General features: G+C 38.5%; 2 protein-coding genes across 4 annotated transcripts in view; one reads left to right on the top strand and one right to left on the bottom strand.

The window, feature by feature from the left end:
- Nucleotides 1-220: 220 nt before the first annotated feature.
- Nucleotides 221-11752, bottom strand: sgo2 (shugoshin 2). Of its 2 annotated transcripts, none has more exons than XM_023805686.2 (9): nt 11605-11752; nt 11265-11398; nt 10721-10896; nt 10169-10243; nt 9906-9979; nt 9610-9767; nt 7630-9420; nt 7353-7422; nt 221-536 (listed from the first exon to the last, which is right to left on the bottom strand). In XM_023805686.2, exons 2-9 carry the CDS (start codon nt 11374-11376, stop codon nt 407-409), a joined length of 2586 nt encoding a protein of 861 aa, XP_023661454.2. In that variant the 5' UTR covers nt 11377-11398; nt 11605-11752; the 3' UTR covers nt 221-406. The 2 variants fall into 2 exon arrangements, with proteins under 2 accessions (XP_023661454.2, XP_023661453.2); XM_023805685.2 differs by lacking the exon at nt 7353-7422 and adding an exon at nt 7423-7540.
- A 4216-nt stretch (nt 11753-15968) lies between these two features.
- The window catches only part of pikfyve (phosphoinositide kinase, FYVE finger containing), a 34607-nt gene continuing 30043 nt past the window's right edge, over nt 15969-20532 (top strand). For both annotated transcript variants that reach the window (XM_072714979.1, XM_072714985.1), the window contains exons 1-2: nt 15969-16046; nt 19492-19676. In XM_072714979.1, the coding sequence (XP_072571080.1) occupies nt 19502-19676 (175 nt within the window). In that variant the 5' untranslated portion in view covers nt 15969-16046; nt 19492-19501. The remainder of the gene's footprint in view (nt 16047-19491; nt 19677-20532) is intronic.

Genomic DNA, 20532 nt, shown 5'->3' on the forward strand with positions numbered 1-20532 from the left:
TCGTACCAAAACTGAAGCAGCTTCACACAGAGATTCCAAAGAAAAGGACAGTTTCAGGCACTTGATCCTCTTAGCATGACAACTCAAAAGGTATTTGATAGATCTTTTTCAAACTGTACAGGGGCATTGTTTGGATGATGGAGTAGTGCTGATCAAATTTTGAGACAAATCACACAAAAATAGAAGCAGCATCACAGTGATACTAAAGAGAAAGGTAGTCTTCAACACTTGATTGTGCCAACAGCACATAGTTTATTTTGTCATTATCTCCTGGTTGCGGATCACAGCTAAATGTTGTAATGATATAGTTTTATTAAAGTGAAGTTAAAATACAAAAACTTCATAAGCACAAGCACTGTTCATTCGCATGAGAATAAAATATACTCTAGAATATCATACAATCAAATCAATGGCCAGCCACCACAGGAGCTTCACCTCTTTCCTTCTTCACAGGCTGCTTCTTCCTCTTTTTACCTTTAAATATCGGCGAACTCAAGAACTGCGTGTCAGTAAATTTATCCCCACGCCTCATTTTGCTAGAAAAAAAGAAAAAGACATTTTCAGTTGGGGCTGATCAATATCATTCAATCATTCAAAAATCATTCAAAGGAACTGCTCTGCACGTGAATAAAAACTTCCTGTCATTTATTGTGTGAAATAAGTAAGTGTCTCACTTACTGTGTGAAAAGTTCTCATGGGAATCTGAGTTAAGTATTTACCAAACCCAGCATTCTCCAGCTGATAAAGCACATTAGCAGGTTTCATTGCATTGCATCATATGCATACAAACATGTATAAACAACAGAAGTAACAATTGCAGCTTTCATCAGGTTCATGCAGCTTTAAACCCTGACTATCTATTATTGAATTTAATAATCAACTATAATACAGAACCAGGTTGGGTAAACATTGGCCCACCGATTAGCTTTAACCGGCCTTTCAAGCAAAAATATATAAAAGATCTGTTTATTATTTTCATTTATTGCATTGATTGTACAAATCGATTTAGCAAGAATTAGGAGATATTTCGTTTTTAGCAGTCTGTAAAAAGATAAGTAAATATTGGACGTGGATCGGTCACATATGGCCAATACCCGATCTGTCTAATAAGTAAGGATTGGTGCCAATACCAGTCCAAATATCGGATCGGTACACCCTGTCAACTATTTACCCTTACAATAAATAAAACAATAACAACCCAAGTGGAATCATTCAAATTCATTGGAACCACCATCTCACAAAACCTTAAATGGGAGGCAAACACTGAATCATCATGAAGGCCCAACGAAGGATGTTCTTCCTCCGACAGCTAAGAAAATTCAAGCTGCCACAAGCACTACTAGTGCAGTTTTTCAGTGCTATCAAAGAGTCAGTCCTCACATCCTCATTGACCATTTGGATTGGATCACATACTGCAAGGGAAAAGGCAAAACTCCAGCAGATCATCAACTCAACTTCCTTTCAAGGGATTCTACCACAGCAGATGCAGGAAAAGTCCTGCCAATCCCCTTCTATCAGCCACTACCTTCAGGGGTCAGATATCGAACTGTTAAAACAGGAACTTCAAGGCACAGAGAGTTTATTCCCATGGACCATAACCCTGCTCAGTTACAGAATTTAGACTCTCACTTTTTAATGCTATATGTTGACTTATATTTAAAGCTCGTCTTGTGTGATTCTTACAGCAAGCGTCTAGTAGTGTTGTCATGATACCAAAATCATGACTTTGATACGATACCTAAATAAAATATTTTAATACCGATACAGTGTGTGGTTCAGTGAGCTAAGCCTCTGCGTCTATGATCAGAAGCTTGACAGTTCAAGCCCAGCCTTGGCATGTCTGTGGATCCTTGAGCAAGGCCCTTAACGCCCAGCTCCCTGGGTGCTGCAACAGGTGGCTGTCCTTTGTGGTCAGCTTGCTCTCACCTAGAGAGCAAGTTGGGGGGAGACGTAAAGACAATTTCCCCATGGAGATCAATAAAGTATCAATTATTATTAGAGACATTACCACAACAAAAAACTAATGGATAAATAGATGAACACGGAACTTAAAATATAATTAATATTTGATCGATATCAGTCAAGCTAAATATAGCCTATTTTGTCACAAGTGCAGAGCTATACTGAACATGTTTTAACAAAACTAAAATCATTCAGTCGTAGATGCTGAGCTTTACAGTCATTTAATGTTGTAATACATTTATAACACTGAAAATTTGAATATTGTAAATAACTTGATCAAGGTCATTGCGTTATTAAAGCTTACATGGTATTCAGTATTATCCCCTATACTTCAGTTTTGATTTCTTTTACGGTTATAACTATTGGCGAGATGCTCTGCCAAGTTCAATGTGTTGCCTCCCTTGTTCTGTGTTGATTTAATACATCTTTTACACTCAAGCTTTACGATGTCTGGTTTTGCCCTGACTGCCAGCAATGAAAGCTAAATAATGCCATATTTCTCTCCGTATGTCTACAAGCTGTTGGCAATTAGCAACAGTATACTGAAATGTTGTGACATTTGTGAACGATTTGTTTGTGGGGAACGAGTCTCTTACAGGAACTATACACTAAATACAGGAACTGTACATTCACTTCCCTGCAAAGATTTTTTGTTTTTGTTCTTTAGATTGTCTTCAGAAATATGACATTAATGCTGCTTCCCTCCTCAACTATGGACAGTGACAGCCAGTAAGGCAAGTAAGGTGCTGTAACCGAGCATATGATTGGCTGAAACCTAAACTTGGGACTAAACATATTTGCCTACAGTGAATGAACGACAGAGTTGGTGAGTGAGTCGATGAACAAGAGTGTTTCCTCAGTCTCTCAGGTCTCTCATTCTGAACGAGAGACCAGGAGTGAGCAAGCTGGTGAGCGAGTCAGTGGATAAGAGGCTACTGAACGAGAAAGCTGTACCTCAGTCGTGACTGAAATACTCCATCTACAGGTGTATTATAGTCTACATGTGCAGTGACCCTCCTCATATGCTGCAATTGGAAGATGTAACATTTTCAGGATTTAAATTATTTTAACCATGGTTTATTAGCAATGGTTTATTATTGTGATGAACAGTTAGTTTGGCGTTTTTAAAAAAACATGGTAAGGTACAATATTGAGAGACAGACTATAATTCAATACTGGTGGTATTTAGCTTACTCCTTAGCACTATTTAGCTTTAATATAATATAATAATTATATTATACAAAAACACAAAGCGGCGGTGTGTGACAACACCGCTACACAACACCGTAACCCACCACGCCATCCTGCCTCCGACTGGCTTGCACAATGCGTGATGTTAATATCAACATGGCATTTCATGCAACTGTTACGTCTCAAGGACCACAATAGTCTGCTGAGTTCAAGACTCAATAATTTGCACTATTTTTTATTTTTTACTCAGTCACTAGAAACAAAACTTAGTAAGCCTTATTTTATTTTAATGATGGTTCCTTTACAAAATGATCTAGTATCTGTAAAAATAAATAAATGAACATGATCAGTCTAAAGTTTACCGCCACTGCTTTTGCATGAACTCTGCATGCACATTATGTATTACAGAGCTGGTCTGCCAATTCCATAAGAATTCATAAATTAGATGACAGTCGATTGTTCCTGATTTTCCTTCCAGTAGGGCTGGAAACCATTAACACATGGTGCTAATTTAAAAATTATAATGTGTTATTATTTCTCTCACCATGTTAATGCATGCAGTACAGACTATCCCCAGGTTACAATATGGTTACATTTCAATAAATATACTGTATTGTAAGGCAAAAATATTGTTACAATGCAAAAATGCGTTGTAATAAACATCATAGCATATATGCGGTGTCAAGCACTCATTTTTGTGTACAAAATACATTCTCTGCCACAAAAAAACATTATTTAATGAGGAAATCAAGTAATGCTTTGCTGCATTCTGTCCACAATAGCAAAAAGACTCTCTTTTGTGCACAGAAATCAAAAGCAATGTTTCATTTTGTGCACAGAATTGATATCAGCACTTTGCATTTCGTGGACAGAAGAAAGTCATTTTGTAGATGAAATCCATTTTGTGAATGAAAGAAAGTCATTTAGTGGACAAAATGCATTTTGTGAATGATACAGTCATTTTGTGGATGGAATTGATTCTGTGAAATCACAAGATGTATTTCGTCTTTAGCTGACGAAAGCAGTATTTTGTTGGAAATTAATAATGTGTATGTCACAAGTTTAACTTAAGTTAAACTGTTTAACATTAAAATATGGGTCATTCTCACAAACTTCACACTTAAAAAAATGTTTTGGTGAAATTAGCAAAAGCGTTTTCTGTTAATCAACTGACTAACATTTTACGTATATTAAAATTACATAATTTGTTGAAGTGATTTGATGAGAGTTAGCTATTGTTTCCAAATAGATCAGTAACACACAACTACAAAAAATGTTTTCAAATATTTCAGCTTAATTGCATGTAACCCACAATAAACAATCAATTTGTATGATAAGATATACATTTTTAATTTTTGTCATTTTTCTCTTATTTCAGTAATGTGTACCCTGGATTTGATTAATACTTATATTACAGATATAAATAGTGACATAACAGAAATGAATAACTACCCCAGAAGCAAAATCAAGAGTTGAGACAATGAATCTAAAAATTAGAGAAAATGAATGTTACAGTAATGAGTTTGTGAGAATGACCCATTTACTCTGCTTTGTGTTAATTCTTCATAGATTTGGGGATTCAAAATATAATCACAGAAAATTGTAAGATGAATTTTCTTTATGGGTGCACCGATCGATCGGCCAGCGATCGGAATGTGCCGATTTTCAGCCTGATCGGTGATCGGCCGATCAGTCTCGTATTTACGATTACGAACCGATCTTGCGCATGTGCAGTACATCATATACACAGTCGCGCACTTTCAGACATGCAAAAATGGCAGAAAAAAACGGCAGAAGAGAAAAAAAAAAGAAGTCAACTTTTGCGATATAACCCAAAACCTTTGCGTTATAACCAAAACTTTTGCGATATAACCCAAAACCTTTGCGTTATAACTCAAAATGTTTGCGACATAAGACAAAACTGTTGTGACTTGGAACTGGAAATATGAGTAGTCAGTGTAAAGAACATAACAGATAGGAAAGCATATAGCGTTTAATCATTTCTTACTTTGATTTTGGTCTACAATACAGTGGTATGAAAAAGTTTGGGCACCCCTGATCATTTTCATGCTTTTCCTTTATGAATCACTGGTTGTTTGGATCAGCAATTTCAGTTAAATATATCATATAGCAGACAAACACAGTGATATTTGAGAAGTGAAATGAAGTTTATAGGATTTACAGAAAGTGTGCAATAATTATTTAAACAAAATTAGGCAGGTGCATAAATTTGGGCACCCTTGTCATTTCATTGATTGAATACCTTTAACACTAATTATTGGAACACAAAATTATCAAGGGGGCCCAAACTTTTTCATACCACTGTATATGGACATTCAGTTTGTTCTCGGATCTAGGCATGATGTTCACATAAGTCTGAGACAGATTAAGAGGATTTTATGTGAAAGGGGATTATTCCAACGGAAAAACTACTCCAACTTGGGTGATGTAATTAACTTTATTCGCGAGCAGCTTTTGCACTCTGGGCAGCTTCATGGTTATTGATGAATGTATGCAAAATGCAGAATAAATGGACTTCATGTGAGAAAAGAGGATGTGCGTTTGATTTATATTATATTAATTTATTATAAACATGGAACAACAAAAAACGAACAATTCTTTAGGCTTAAATCAACCTCAACAGATTAGCATTAATTAGCAATGCTACTGAAACTTTACCAAGGCTTGCTGTACAAATTACTAATTATGAATTAAACAATCAAATCTTACCACACTGAACTCTAAATTTTTTTTAACTGTTAAATTAGATTAATAAGCGAAGTGGGGATCAACCACATAATGCAAACAGCGGCTTTGGAAGTTGCACTTGAATGACCAAAAGTACGCTAGTCACCTGGTTTTATTGTTGCATTACTACAGAAAAGTGTTGGGTTATAACCAAAGAATATAAACCAAGATCAGCCAAGAAAATCGCAAATCGGTGCATCCCTAATTTTCTTTAAATCAATTCACAGCCCTACCCTGAAGTTTTAATAACGAACAATTTCAAAACAAATTCTGTTTCCGTTATACAAAAATTGCATCAAACCCTTATCCTAAATACAAGGTGTGTACCCTTACACCATTAGTAAAGACTAAGTTCTTACATTAAAAAGCCTTTATTGAGCTATTGTTTCAAGTTGGGTTGTTGGCTGAACACATAGCTGCGAGTTTTTTGTTGCCCAATTCAGGGTGTTGGGAAAGATGTGCATGAATAATAGTGGTATTACCACAATATTTTGTAGGAGCGAATCTTGCAGATATTCATGTCTTTACAGAATCCAAAGTTTGCCCAAACTTTAGATTCAAATTGAGACAGTGCCGGAAAAGTCTCTGCACATGCTTGCTCATTCATGATAGCATTGTGACGGGCTTCCACATTTCAGTCTCTTAACAGAATGTGTGCAACAGGGTAAATCTATTAGCAGTAACAAATGAGACCAACTTAAGTAACCTAAAAAAGTCTGCCCACCCTTGATATAAGACATTTGCAAATGCTTTATGGATTAGATACCATAAAGGGTAAAAAAAAATAAAAAATTATGAAAAATTAGATGCCACCCAAGTCTACTATTAAACATCTAAGCCAAAATCTAAGATCTAAGCCAATTTGAAAATAGTCCATTGCTAAGACAGTAGTTCATTTGAAATTGCCTGCTGCCAAGCCCAAAGGACAGCAGGTTAATAGCACTCTAAGCTGTTTATTATATGCTTATAAACACATGGCTGCAGTGGCAATGTAAATATATTTTGAACTATTGTTTCAATAATTTAGCTTTATGTACCTCCTGATATTCAACTGCATTATGAGTGAAACCCAATTATGGAGTGTTTACTGATTATTAAAACCGGACTTTGTCATCTTGTTTAAGCAGGTTAAACAGGACTGCAACATAAGAGCAGACTACAAGTTCATTATATCAATTCATCGTTTTGGTATTTAATCACTGACCACAGGTCCTGATCTTCAGCCTAGAGTACTGCTGTTGTCTAAGTGATCTTTACTTTTATAGTTTCCATTAAGTAATGTTAGTTAGAATGAAAAAGATTATTGTTGCTTGGCTGGCACTTCATGTGCGGTTAAAGAAATTTAATCAACACCTTTCAGATTTGAGAATTCAACAGTGCTGTGGCATAAAACAATATTAAAACTTGTAGGCTCACCATATGCTTTGATACCCTCGTTTTTAAGTACTCACCTGTTGATGGGAGGTTCCTTGTAAGACACAGCTCCCCCCCGCCTTCTTTTCGGACGAGATTCATACTCACCTGTTGATGGAAGGTTCCTTGTAAGACACAGTTCTCCCCTGCCTTCTTGTCAGATGAGATTCATCCTCTACTGTCCAGTTTGTATTAGTTATATTCTTCAAAACTTTCCCCTTTTCAACTATGCAAACAAAAACAACATCTGGTGTTTTAACATGACTAACTAGGTTCAAATCATCTTAATTACTTATATTAAAAGACATCACCTACCTGGGGATTTATCTGCTACTCTTGTCCCTGACCCAGTGTGACCTGCCACACTAACCCTTGATTTCGGAAGAGGACTAGCAGCTGGATTTTCAGCTAGGACCCGCTCAGAACAGGGAATTGATGAGGGTGCAGTGGCACTGCAGTGAGGTCTGTCACCCTTGGTCTGCCATTTTAAGGTGTCCCATAGCAACTCTGAGCCTTCCTCAGCTTTTACTGTGACTCCCAGAACAGGAGTGACGCCATTGGCTGAACAAATACCTCCACACTCAGCATTCTTCCTTGTCACTTGTGAGTTGCTGGTAACATAAGCTTTTCTGTTGACTTCACTTTGTATTTTGTTGCCCTTTTTCTTTTCTTGCCCTTCCTCATAACCTCTTGCAGTACTGGAAGGATGTAACTGGTGGTATGAAGCCACATTTTCTACATCACACTGCCTCGACATCTTTCTGGGCTCACTGCTAGTGAGATTTTCGTTCACTGGAAGAGAGAAGTCATCTTTCCGGGTGTTTTTCTTCCTAAATCTGAATGTGCTCTCTTTACTTGTGTTCTTGGATTTAGTGTCAATAAAGGAGCAGGTGTTCAGACACTCCCAAGGAGGTCTCTCCTTCATGATCAAGTCTTCGGAATTCTCTAGATCCCCAGCTGCCCGGAATTCAACAGAGAGCTGTGGATTCTCTTGGAAAGGATCCTGCGGTGATTCTGAGACTTCTGTCACCAAGATAGTTCCTCCAACAGAAACAGGAGCATCAAGAACAAGAGACAGATCTGGGTTGTATCCTTCATGGGCCAAATCATCATCCCTCCTCAGGGGGAACACTGTGTCCTTGCTTTTGGTTTCAAGGCAGCCTATTGCGCAATCATCTATTACATAGGTTCGTCTATTTATAGAAGAATAAGATGTGGGGACAGTGAAAGTCTGTTCACTTTTTAAACAAGGCGTTTTACCATCCTGCACATCTGCATCCCAGGGAATTTCCACATTTCCAGAGTTCTGAACTTCAGGGTCTCTAAAATAATCATCTTTAATTTGAGAAAATAATACATTGTTATCATCATGGTTCTGAGAGGTGACTGAAATTCTACTAAACTGTAGTCTATTTGCAATGGATTCATCTACGGTTGGCTCTTTTTGAACTTCACGACTCTGATGCTTGGTTCTCCGAGAGGTGACATGGGTCTTCCTGTGTGTCACAACTGATTCGGACACTCTGCATTCCTCCTCCAGCTGCTCTGCCTTGTCCATGGCTTCATACAACTGCAGGGGCCTTACAGGACCCACCAGCTCCTGTGCCTCAGTTTTTTCCAAAGTAGCAGAGCAGTCTGCTTTCAGGGTATCTTTTCTGTCAGCTGAACTGTTCTTCATCTGCATCCTCTCCTTCCCGAGAGGGCAGGATGTGTCTAACCGAACCTTTTGCTTTCTTCTTGGCTTGGCTACAGAGTGATTTGTGGTCTTTTTGGGCTTGGTCTCCACAGCATCTATTTCAGCATTGTCACTAAAGGTGATTTCCATCTCTTTATCGACCAGTGTCGTCTGCTCTTGGTATGGGGGATCAAGAGGAGTCTCATCTGTTGTGCTGGATAATGATCCCCTACTGTACTCTCCTGAAACATAATTTACTGTATTGGTTGCAGGGGCCATGTTAAGAGTATTTTCAATAATATCTTGGACCTTCTGTGGAGTGTTTGAAGGGATCTTAGACCACTTTTCTAACTCCATGGGTAACCTAGTGGCAACTTGAGTCGTGGGAGCTGAGTTTTCTGTCCCTGCCATGTTTGCTTGAGATATATTTCCTGCAAAAGGTAACAGAACCATTCAGAAACTATACAAATGGATTTTAACACACATTAGCAAAGCTCATTTCCCCCAATGACTTTTAAATAATTAATACTAACAGCAGTATAAAAACCCATGGACAGGAATCCATGAAAGGCAAAACAGTAACATTTTAAAGTACAAATGTCTCAAAAATACTTTCAAACCTTTCAAAGTATTAGGCTCCGATTGTGTGGTTATGCCGAGTGCTGCTGTGAGTGGACATATGTTATCTGTATCTGTTACCCGTCTCACTCTTGCAGGCTGTACTGAACACTCAGCAAATTGAACCTGAGCTGATGAGAAAGGTTTGCTTGCTGGGTTCCTAAAAATAAATATGTGACAGATTAATATTTTCTTTGACATAGTACTATGAATACTGGATTTTGAATTTTAAATCTAGTACGCACGACCGCACAAAATTCATCAATTCAGTGCTTAAAGGAACTATATAAATGATCACCCATGCTTTGTGTTTGTCTCTTCACAATCTGCCTGCAATTGTTCATCTGCAACTTCCTGTAGATCGGAGACATCCTTGGTTGTGAAAAGATAAAATTGACAAAATTAGTTAGTTGTTACTCTTATTTAAGTAAAACGAGAAACACATAAGGCCACACATTAAATATACTGTAATGAAAAATAACCACTGGGTTGATCAGGTAAACTCTATTTCGTGATTACCAGAAATTCCCAAATACACACCACAATAACCAAAATCCTTACATCATGGGCCAGCACGTCTACAGCAGCCGCCAAGCTCTTTAGAGCATTGCTGTGAAGATCCTTCAGTACTGCAACCTAGGACAAGACACTTAGATATCAATATACTCTGTGTGAAATAATCCATCTTCACCATTCTTTTGTATGTGTTATTTTGTCCCATTCTTCCTGCAAACACATCTTAAGGTGTGAAACAGTATGGGGTGGTCATTGTCGCATTTTCTGTTTCAAAATTCTCCATTATTTTTAGAATTACTGCATTTTTTTTTTTTTTGCATTTTCCATACCATCCTAACTTTTTCTGATTTGGGGTTGTAAAATATTTTAATTCATATACAGTAGGAGGCGCTGCTGGGAACCACACAGAAGTAGGTTAAAAAGGCAATCCTTGGAGGTACTCTTTCATTCTAAAGCAAAATTATGCTTATTATGCAACTAAGAATATACCATATGGATTTCAGAATGGTGCAAAAACAATGCTTAAGGGTTTAACTGGTCTCCAGGTGAACACTTTCAGGTTTCATTTGTTCACTGCACTTAATATTTCTGACCCACCAATTGAGTCTGCTTGTGCCGACGGAGGGCAAGGTCAAAGCACAAGCTTTGCACCTCTTTCCGCAGGCGTACAATCTCAGTCTCGAGGTGCCTGCTCTTCTCCTTCTGCGCCGCAAGAGCAAGGGCAAGAGCCTTGTTATTAGTCTTAAGAGATACCTTAAAAAAAGAAGAGGTATCTGCAAAGAGGATGAAATTAACAAATTCAATAAGACAGACTTGCAACAAACTTAACTACAGATAAGGATCCAATATAAAATAAAATAAAATATGATTCAACGTCCTCAAAAGCAATCATAAACAAAAGCATATTTCCACATTCGGCAGCTACGGGGCAAATTCTGTAAATAATCAGCAGAATTATATGTGCAATAACTGGTGCAACGTTTTGCCAAATTGTGACATTTAGAAAAGCGCATTCACCAGTTTTCACCATATGACTATTGCTGAAACTGCCATGTTACATAAAGCACCGGCATCACAGCAAGAACTCGGTATGTGTACGTTTCCTTTTGTATTTTTAACACACAAAGATAACTGTACTTACTTGCGATCTTAGTCTTGATCTTAGATGAGATCAAGGAGCTTGGCTTGGCGACTTGCCTCTGTCGCACCATCCTCCCTCGGGGGTTTACCAACGTGGTGGAAGAGGACATCATGTTGCTGGTAATTACTACGGTCCTGTCAGGGAAGATAAATAAATTCTAATTCTATTCAACAGCAAATTAAAAATAATCTACAGACTAGACGGAATACATATATCTAGACGAGTATCCTGTGATATTTTCACTTGGATCTCTAGGTAACATCGCCTTTGGTATTTTACAAACGACACCCCCCTAACTTTTACCGGTATAAAACAAAATAGTTTTTCTCCAAATACTTACCGGAATAAACTAGACTAATACATATACCCTCGAATTACTGGTATCTTCGTGGCAAACTGCATATCTTATACTAACCACATTTACCCCGATGCAAAACAAACCGAAAACACCACTTCAAACAAAAACGTTCTTCTACCGCCGTAACAACTCAAACTTTAAGCCCCGCCCATTGCGTCGCTTCAGCGGGCCGGTATTCTGCTGATGACCAATCATAAAGAGGTTTAATTGTTGTTTTGTATGTGATTGGTGGGAGTATTTCGCTTCATTTTTTTCTCGTTTTGCGGGGCACTGGCTGTTTTCGGCGTTTCCAATTTCTCTTGCCATAAATGACTTCAGGCTGTTTTTATTGCGTTTCGGGTTCCCTTGTTCTTATTTTGAGGTTGTAGTTTGGGGGCTTTTTAAATTGCGTATTGGGAAACTTCTTTCAAGGCATTTGAATTAAAAAAATATAATAGATTCATCATTCAAAGAAAGAAATTCTAATATTAATTCTAATTATACTACAGATCCAACCCATCATCGATCCAACGATTGAAATTAGACAGCTAACTTTTGGCGTACGCGCATAAAATAGCTTGAAGCTTAGAAGCTTGCCATCAAATGCTGCCTCCGTTGTAGGCTAAATTTTAACCTTATTTTATTTTTCCTGCCGTCATACTGTTCATATATTATATGGTATTTTGACGCTATTTATTATTACGAGCTGGGGAGAATTCCCACGATAACAACCGAGATCCAAAACAGCACCCAGACTGCGCGTTTCGGGTTTTTAGGAGTCACTGTACTGTGGGAATTCTTTTTTCTGATTCATACTTTAATTCCCTAGCATCCTTGCTGGCTATTTCCAGCCATTTTGGCTAGCTCAGTTAATTCACGAGAGTTTGCCCCGAACCGCAGATCCGGTATTCTGTTAAGTAACAAAAGGCCCAATAGGCAAAACAAAAACGAAGAAATGTAGATGACTTGATGGTTGCATCATTCGCATTAACTGACAGTCTGTTGATGTAGCCGATTTTAGGTCCATATACTGGAATAATATGAAATGCTCAAAAAATTAAAGGAACACTCAGTTAAGCGTTCTGCTGAGTCTGGCAAAAGAATTTCATCTTTTAATATCACTTCATTTAATTTTTGGCCAGAATTTGACATTGAACTAGTGGTTTAAGGTTAAATAAGAGTTTTGTTATGCAGATATATCACAAAATTTTGCACCTCTCATATATTTATGAGTTCAGTATCCAATAGTTTGTGTGAAATGTGCCACAAAGGGCCATATTTAGTTTAGCAAACCATGAATTATTTACTATTATCAATTCCACCAAAAAAGAAACACTAATACAAGAAAATGGTAAATTAAGAAAAGAACGGTGCCTCAAGTATTTGTAGGCTATTGTATGCATATTTACATGGAATACACATAATATGGCAAATACAGGACAAACTATTCCATGCGGTCATGTATATTGGGATTATATTTGGGCTTGATTTCTCCACTCTACTTTGCACAGTGAGTTTATTTTGGGCTTGTTTTCAGAGGTCATGTTGCATGTTTGTATTAAGAGACTGGGCAGCACTCGCTGTTTTATTCGCTTAGCTACAATTTACAATTTAGAGTTTAAACCGAAATAATTAACATTGTTTCTAAAACTCCATTGCTCTGTCCTCTGTGCCTGCAGTTCAAATTGCAGTTACATTTAAAACAAAACCCAGCTGCCCAGTCCCTTAGAACAAGGTTTCTCAAACACTTGTCCGCGGTAACTCAGTGAGTTCCAAGGCCTTGTGGTCGGAAAAGTTGAGAATCCCAACCTTAAAATTCACCTGAATGCCAATAGGTGTCACTCTTTCTATGGTTTATGTTATGCTTGCACTGCACATGGTTTGTCTTTAAACAGAGATGGCCTTGGTTTATACAGGCTCCGTTTAATCATGTAGAGTATTACGTAGGTAACCCCGATGAAATCAGTAGCACGTGTAGTTACAAAGGCTACATATAAATTCTAAAGGCACCAGAAAGTCTCTGAATGGAAGGTCCTGCACCGGTCTATAAGACCTCCAGGATAAGTGATGCTTGAAAATGGCGCAACATTATTGGAGATTCCTCGCACCCAAACCACAGACTGTTTCCTCTTCTCCCATCTGGAAGGAGGTGCAGAAGCCTCCAATTCCACATCAGCAGAATGAGGAAGAGCTTCTTTCCCACAGCTGTCTCAGGGTTACCAACTTTGGTCAGCTGGAGTGAGATTTTCAATTCGTAACAAGTCTGCATGTACATGCATACGCATTTACATGTTACAGTTTTACTACCCTGTAAATCAGGGGTCTCAAACTCCAGTCCTGAAGGGCCAGAGCCCTGTGTAGGTTAGTTCTTTCCCCCTTCCACCACAAATGATTCCGCTTAAGAGCTGTCTGGTAATTAGCATAAGGAGTTGAATCAGGTGTGTTAAATGAAGGTGAACCAAAAACTGTGTAGGGCTCCGGCCCTCCAGGACTGGAGTTTGAGAGCCCTGCTGTAAATAGTCTGTAGGGTTTGCAAACCACCTCAGTGCTGTTGATGTAGCCGATTTTAGGTCCATACTAGAATAATATACAATACTCAAAAAAATTAAAGGAACAGTTTTTAATCAAGTATAATATCAAGTCAATTAAACTTCTGGGATATTGATCTGGTCAGTTAAGTAGCAGAGGGGGTTGTTAATCAGTCTCAGCTGCTTTGGTGTTAATTAGATTAACATCAGGTGCACTTGAGGGGCAACAATGAGACAACCCCCCTAAACAGGAATGGTTTAACAGGTGGAGGACACTGACATTTTTCCCTTCTCATCTTTTCTGAGTGTTTTTCCAGTAGTTTTGCATTTGGCAACAGTAAGTGTCACTATACAACGGCACCTTGACTACCATTAGGAATCAGGATGAAATCCTTGGACCCACTGTCAGACCACTGGTGCAGTAGGTCCTGGGTTCCTCCTGGTGCCTGACAATGCCCGGCCTCATGTGACAAGTGTATGCAGGCAGTTCCTGGAGGATGAAGGAACTGATTCCATTGACTGGCCCCCATGCTCGCCTGACCTAAATCCAATAGAACACCTCTGGGACATTATGTTTCGGTCCATCCAACACCACCAGGTTGCACCTCAGACTGTCCAGGAGGTCAGTGATGCCCTGGTCCAGATCTGGGAGGAGATCTCCTAGGACACCATCCGTCGTCTCATTAGGAACATGCCTTGACGTTGTCAGGCATGCATACAAGTATGTGGGAGCCATACAAACTACTGAGTACGATTTTGAGTTACTGCAATGAAATTTTAGCAAAATGGACTAGCCTGCCGCATCATTTTTTCACTTTGACTTTCGGGATGTCTTTGAATTCAGCCCACTTTAGGTTGATAATTTTCATTTCCATCAAACAATGTGGCATCCTTTCATTCCTAACACATTACCCATTTGATATAAGTATAGATATCCAGCATGATTTTTCTCTCATTGAGATTTGATGTGTTTTCAAAGTGGTCCTTTAATTTTTTTGAACAGTGTAGATTTGCCGTAGGATTTCTTGCTTTGTCACGCCAGATGTGTGAGAGTTGGCAACCCTGCTATTTCACTGCTGAACTCTCCACTTATCATCACTAATCTTTAGTACTAATCGTTATACCCCTGTATAGATGTTTATTCTTCTATTTACTGATTCACATATGTATATATTGTACAGCAGTGTCTAGCCTTTTGCACTACTTTGCACTTTCAGATTAGATGCTATACTGCATTTCGTTGTTTGAGTTATTGCGCAATTACAATAAAGTTGAATGTAATCCAATCTAGTGTAATCTAAAAATTTGTAAGTGGTTTTTAATATAGAGTTTACCTCTATATATTTTTTTCCTATATAATGGTTTATTATCAAATCTCTGTTTTTGTCATTCGCAAGTTATGACAGTTAATTGGTGGTGGCAGAGATACAAACGTACTCACGCTGTTTTCAGACTATTAACATATCTCCACCTAAACCGATTGTATTATCTAATTCAACTGGAAGCTGAAGTATTTAAATATGGCATTAAACTGTATTTTGTGGTATTTGCATCAATTGTACGTCGCTTTGGACAAAAGCATCGGCTGAAGAAAGTGAATGTAAATGTAAAGTATTTCACCTAATCCCACAGATATTACATAGCGAAAGCATGACTACAAATAAGAAGGCCGCGAGTCACCATTTTTTTTTCTTCTACAATAAAAATATGATCAGGGATAGATTAGACTAGTTAATTTCAGAATAATCGTTCACTCCAGATTCGCTTCTAGGTGAAAGTAACCCCGATTTTGACATATAGATGTGTGATGCCTAGTCGCGTGACCAAAACAGTTCGATCCTGGGGGTGATCGACTAGTTTGGTCTGTTTTAGGAAGCGGTCTTCTGTTGGTGGCTGGGGGAAACTAGAGGCAGGAAGGTAGGTGTTTGTTTTATATGACATCTAAACTTAAGCTTAAAGCACATGTCACTTGTATTGAGTTAGGACATACCTATTAAAACGATATAATATTTAAAACATCGATAATTAATCGTTAGCAATCAAAATGAGATAGCACTTATCAAGGCCTCCTGGATTAGACAGGGAAAAGCAACGTCCTGGTTTTTTTGTATCGGTCTGTCGCTTTCTATCGGTTATGTCGGACAGATTTAATTGATTAGCCTATTTTAAACAATGCCTGCTTGTCTGCCTTGTACTTCAGCACTGTAGTTAGTTGTAGTTCATAATTGTATTGTACTTTACTATTATGCAGTGTTTGCTTTCTAGCAATTATGTATATGCATGTACATTTTAGCATTGTTATATTAATTTTTGCGAATACAATATTGCTGTATGTTCCTGTATAATTAACATTCGCAGTGCCACAAAATTACGAGAAGCGTAACGGATCTCAACCGTCGTCTTCTGTCACGGGCTTGTGGTCACATGGTTGGATTGTTATTAATGGTAGTTGGTCTTAACTTCATCCCTTATTCTTATTTTACGTTACATTCGTGTTTTTCGTTCGATCTCTGAGTTTTCATATTTTAAATGTTTGTTGCAAAGATTAAGTATTTTGTGTGTTGGTGTAGAACAAAGTGTGGTCACATAAACTCATATGTTGGTTTGAAGTTGTGTGGTTTTTACTGTTTCGAATAACAATATGAATATGCAAGCATTGGATCAAACATTATATGTCAACTATTTTGACAGACTTTACCATATATAGTCAGAGGTAAAAGGACAAATGGAAAGAAATCCGTATTGTTGTATAATCAGTTTAATTTGCTCAATCATTATCTGAAGTGTGATACAGATAAAGACATTTGCATTGTCTTTAATAGTACTGAGATCATCAAACTGCTTATAAGGGTTTTCCTGAGTTTTTATGTAAGTTATGCAATTATACTCTGAAGAACTACCCCATGCCTGGCTGTGTCGTGGTATGGGCATGGGCAAAGTAAAGGGGGGCAAAGTCAGGACAAGTCCAAGGGCCCCTAAGTGGGGCCTAAAAATATGTAACATAATTGAATTGGTCTTGGTTGAGGGCCCAAAATCTCTAGTAGCACCCCTGTTTGTCGGGTGGTTTGTGCCTCTGCGGGTTAGGGTTCTGTGCCCATGATCAAAATGTCACTGATTCACCTTTTTCCGCTGGCAGAGTTGAGCCCTTGAGCAGGTCCCCAGGTGCAGCAGTGTGGTCTGACCCTGCTCTATCATCCTCACTTTTATGGGTCATTCCATTTTAATTCAGCAAATGGCCTTTGCATGACCATTTTTTATTTTGATGAAATTTGGCTTATGAATTATACATACCTGCATGACACTTCTACTAATGGGAATAAAGCCACGGACGCCCAGGTTTGAGGGATCAGCTCTGCCATTTGGAATCTGTGCTGGAGAATCTTTCCTGTTTGCTTAATTTTCTCAGAAGAGCACAAGATAAACATTATTTCATGTATGGGATCAGAGTAATAGTTGTGCATGTGAATAATCATAAAGATCTGGTGTAATGTGCCCTGCAGACCTGATGAGTGCCATGCCTGGACTCATCTTTCAAAACACAGGAGAAATTCCCTGGAAAGTCCCCTGAAACATTCCACACTTGAGGCCACACTTTAGGTACACCTCAGGTGTACTTTAAGCTGTTTTTGTGGAAGGAACTGGTTAAAAGAGAGTGAGATTAGTGACGTTTCAGTGATTGTTTTTTGTATGTTCTGTGCTTCGCAACTCCTACAACCGATTGAATTACAAACACTTTTTTTAAAGCAGGAAATGTGTACTTTCATTCCAGCTAAGTGAAACGTTTTTACCCCTCTCCCACTTGCTTTTTTTGAGAGTCAAATACAGCTTTTCTGTACAATTTGTGCAGTTTTGGGGTGCATATCTCATGAAGGATACCAGGTACCAGGTCAATGTTTTGTATACTAGCAGTACACCAAGTAGTACACACACTGTTTTATTACAGCCCTTCTTACTCACTCCTCACTTATACCATAATTGACGTGCTATCCCAAGCCCTCCACTGTTTTTTATAACCAAATCAGGTGAAAAATGCTGTCTGTAAGATTAACTTTGACCTTGAAGAAAGACTAATGCAAAAGTTAAGTTTGATAATACCGTGAAAAAGTTCTTTCTGAGCTGTCCATCAAGCTATAACTGACCCATGTCCTTAGAAACACTCCGAGCTATCATTTTTGACTGCCTGTGCAGTCACTATATCTCAAAACTAAATTAAGAAAAACAATGAAGAACATAAGAAATGTACAAATGAGAGGAGGCCATTCAGCCCATCCAGCTCATTTGGGAAGAATTTAATTAATAGCTCAGGGGCTTGTACTACGAAGTGGGGTTACTGGTCAGATTTAAGGTAGTCTGGGCAAAATGTAAGTGAATGAATATGAAGTCCATTTAAACTGTCCGTTTAAATCCGACAAGTTACCCCGATAAGCCAGTAACCCCGCTTCGTAGTACAGGCCACAGAGCTGTTAAAATCTTATCTAGCTCTGATTTAAAGGAACCCAAGGTTTTAGCTTGCACTACACTAACAGGATGACTATTCCATACTCTACATGCTGTGTAAAGAAGTGCTTTCTGAAATACAATTTAAAATGTTCTCCCGCTAATTCCCACCTATAATTTCCGTAAGTTCTTGAATTTGAAATAATAAAGGTAAGAATAATTTCTGAGCTCAGGAATGAATATGTATTTCACATGCCAAATTTCATCAAAATCAGAAAATGGTGATGCAGAAACCTTGTTGGAAATTTGTTGAATGAAAATGTAATGACTCGTCCGTCACTTTGGGAGCACAAGCCCCTGCTAAGTAACTGTGATGTAATGTAAGCCTTGTCTTGATCACTGGGGGAATAGTGCAGCCGTAACTTTTGGTTACTTGTCATGTGATTTCTAGTTGATCATGCCTTTCATTAGCCATTTCAGGCATTGATAATTTGGGTCATGTGTATTTTCTTGTGGAAAAAAACAGTGTTTCCTAGCTTTATGACTTTATCCTTTTCGTTAGAACTGCTGATAATGACACATTAATACAAAGGGACCTTTGTGCTGAAAAACAGATGGATGATGAAAAATGAAAGGAGTATGACATCATATAGGACAGTTTATTCCAGTGCTGTCCTTAGTGCACTTATTCAGGTGTTGTAGAAATGGGATTAATTTCTTATACTGTGGAAGTTGGATCTTGTTTTTTTTTTTTTAAATAGATGGGGGGATCCACTGAATGATTCTTTAGGGAGACTGTCTATTATTTAGCCTGTGAGCCATCTGTAGATATATTCAATAGATGATTGAAATTGATGAAGGCTGTAGCTCCTGTCCATGGGGGCCCAGTGACAGCCCCCACTAAAGAAGTGTATCTTCCTGGCAGGGGCAGTGACATGGCTGCCGATGACAAGTCTTCCTCCTCCACTCTGGAGTGGAACGCTGAGCCACTGCCCTCCCCTGGCAGCCCCTCTCACCTCACTCACTTCAAGCCCCTGACCCCCGAGCAGGATGAACCCCCACTGCGATCTGCCTACAGCTCCTTCGTCAGCCTCTTCCGCTTCAGCAAAGGTGGGACGTGAGCCTTTGGCAGACTGTTTACATGCTCTTTCTTTTTCACAGGCATTGTGGTTGATTTGGCCTGAAGTTATTTAAATACAGTGTTTCTTAAACTGGTCCTTGGGAACTGAAATGTGGACCTTCTGGCAGGGAGTCGAGATAGAGCAAAAACCTGGATCGTCTTGGGGTCCCAGAGGACCGAGTTCAGACACACTGATATAAATGGGTGAAGGTCATGCAGACCTACAGGACTTAATAGCCAAGGAATTGTGCCTAATTCACCTGTTTTCCAGGCTTATGTAGGTATAGTCTGCATAGTTATGTTAAAATATTTGACAGGGGATTTATCATTTGGATTAGAATCATCTGTAATTCACAAGACTAATTGATGGAATCCAGAGCCTTTCTGGAGAGCCAGATGGACATCATTCACTGGATCCTGTTGCTGTTCATTCATGGAGAATTTCTGGTGGAGAAACTTAGTTTGCTGGTTGAACTTAGCTACTTGTTGTGATTTTGGATTATTCGTTTTACAGCTTCTACTACCTTAGTGGATATATGACAGATCATTTGATTCCTAAAATAGTCTAGTCTGTTCTGAAGTTTTCTAATGGAAAAAGCCAGTGTTGCTGGGGCTGTAGTTAAATGAGCTGTACAAACTGATGTTTCTTATTTTTGAAACATAGAAAAAAATGTAAAAAGTGCTGCTAACATTATACAGACAGTCAGAGGAAAAAAATACAGTGGTACCTCGGAACTCGAATCAGAACGCTGGTCAGGTTGCGATTTGGTCGAGGCCCAAGTCAAATTTCCCCCAAAGAAATAATGTAAATGAATTTAATCTGTCCCAGACCCCAAAATAATTGCC

Source organism: Paramormyrops kingsleyae, chromosome 1 (assembly GCF_048594095.1).
Source record: "Paramormyrops kingsleyae isolate MSU_618 chromosome 1, PKINGS_0.4, whole genome shotgun sequence".
In the NCBI taxonomy this organism is placed as follows: Eukaryota; Metazoa; Chordata; class Actinopteri; order Osteoglossiformes; family Mormyridae; genus Paramormyrops; species Paramormyrops kingsleyae.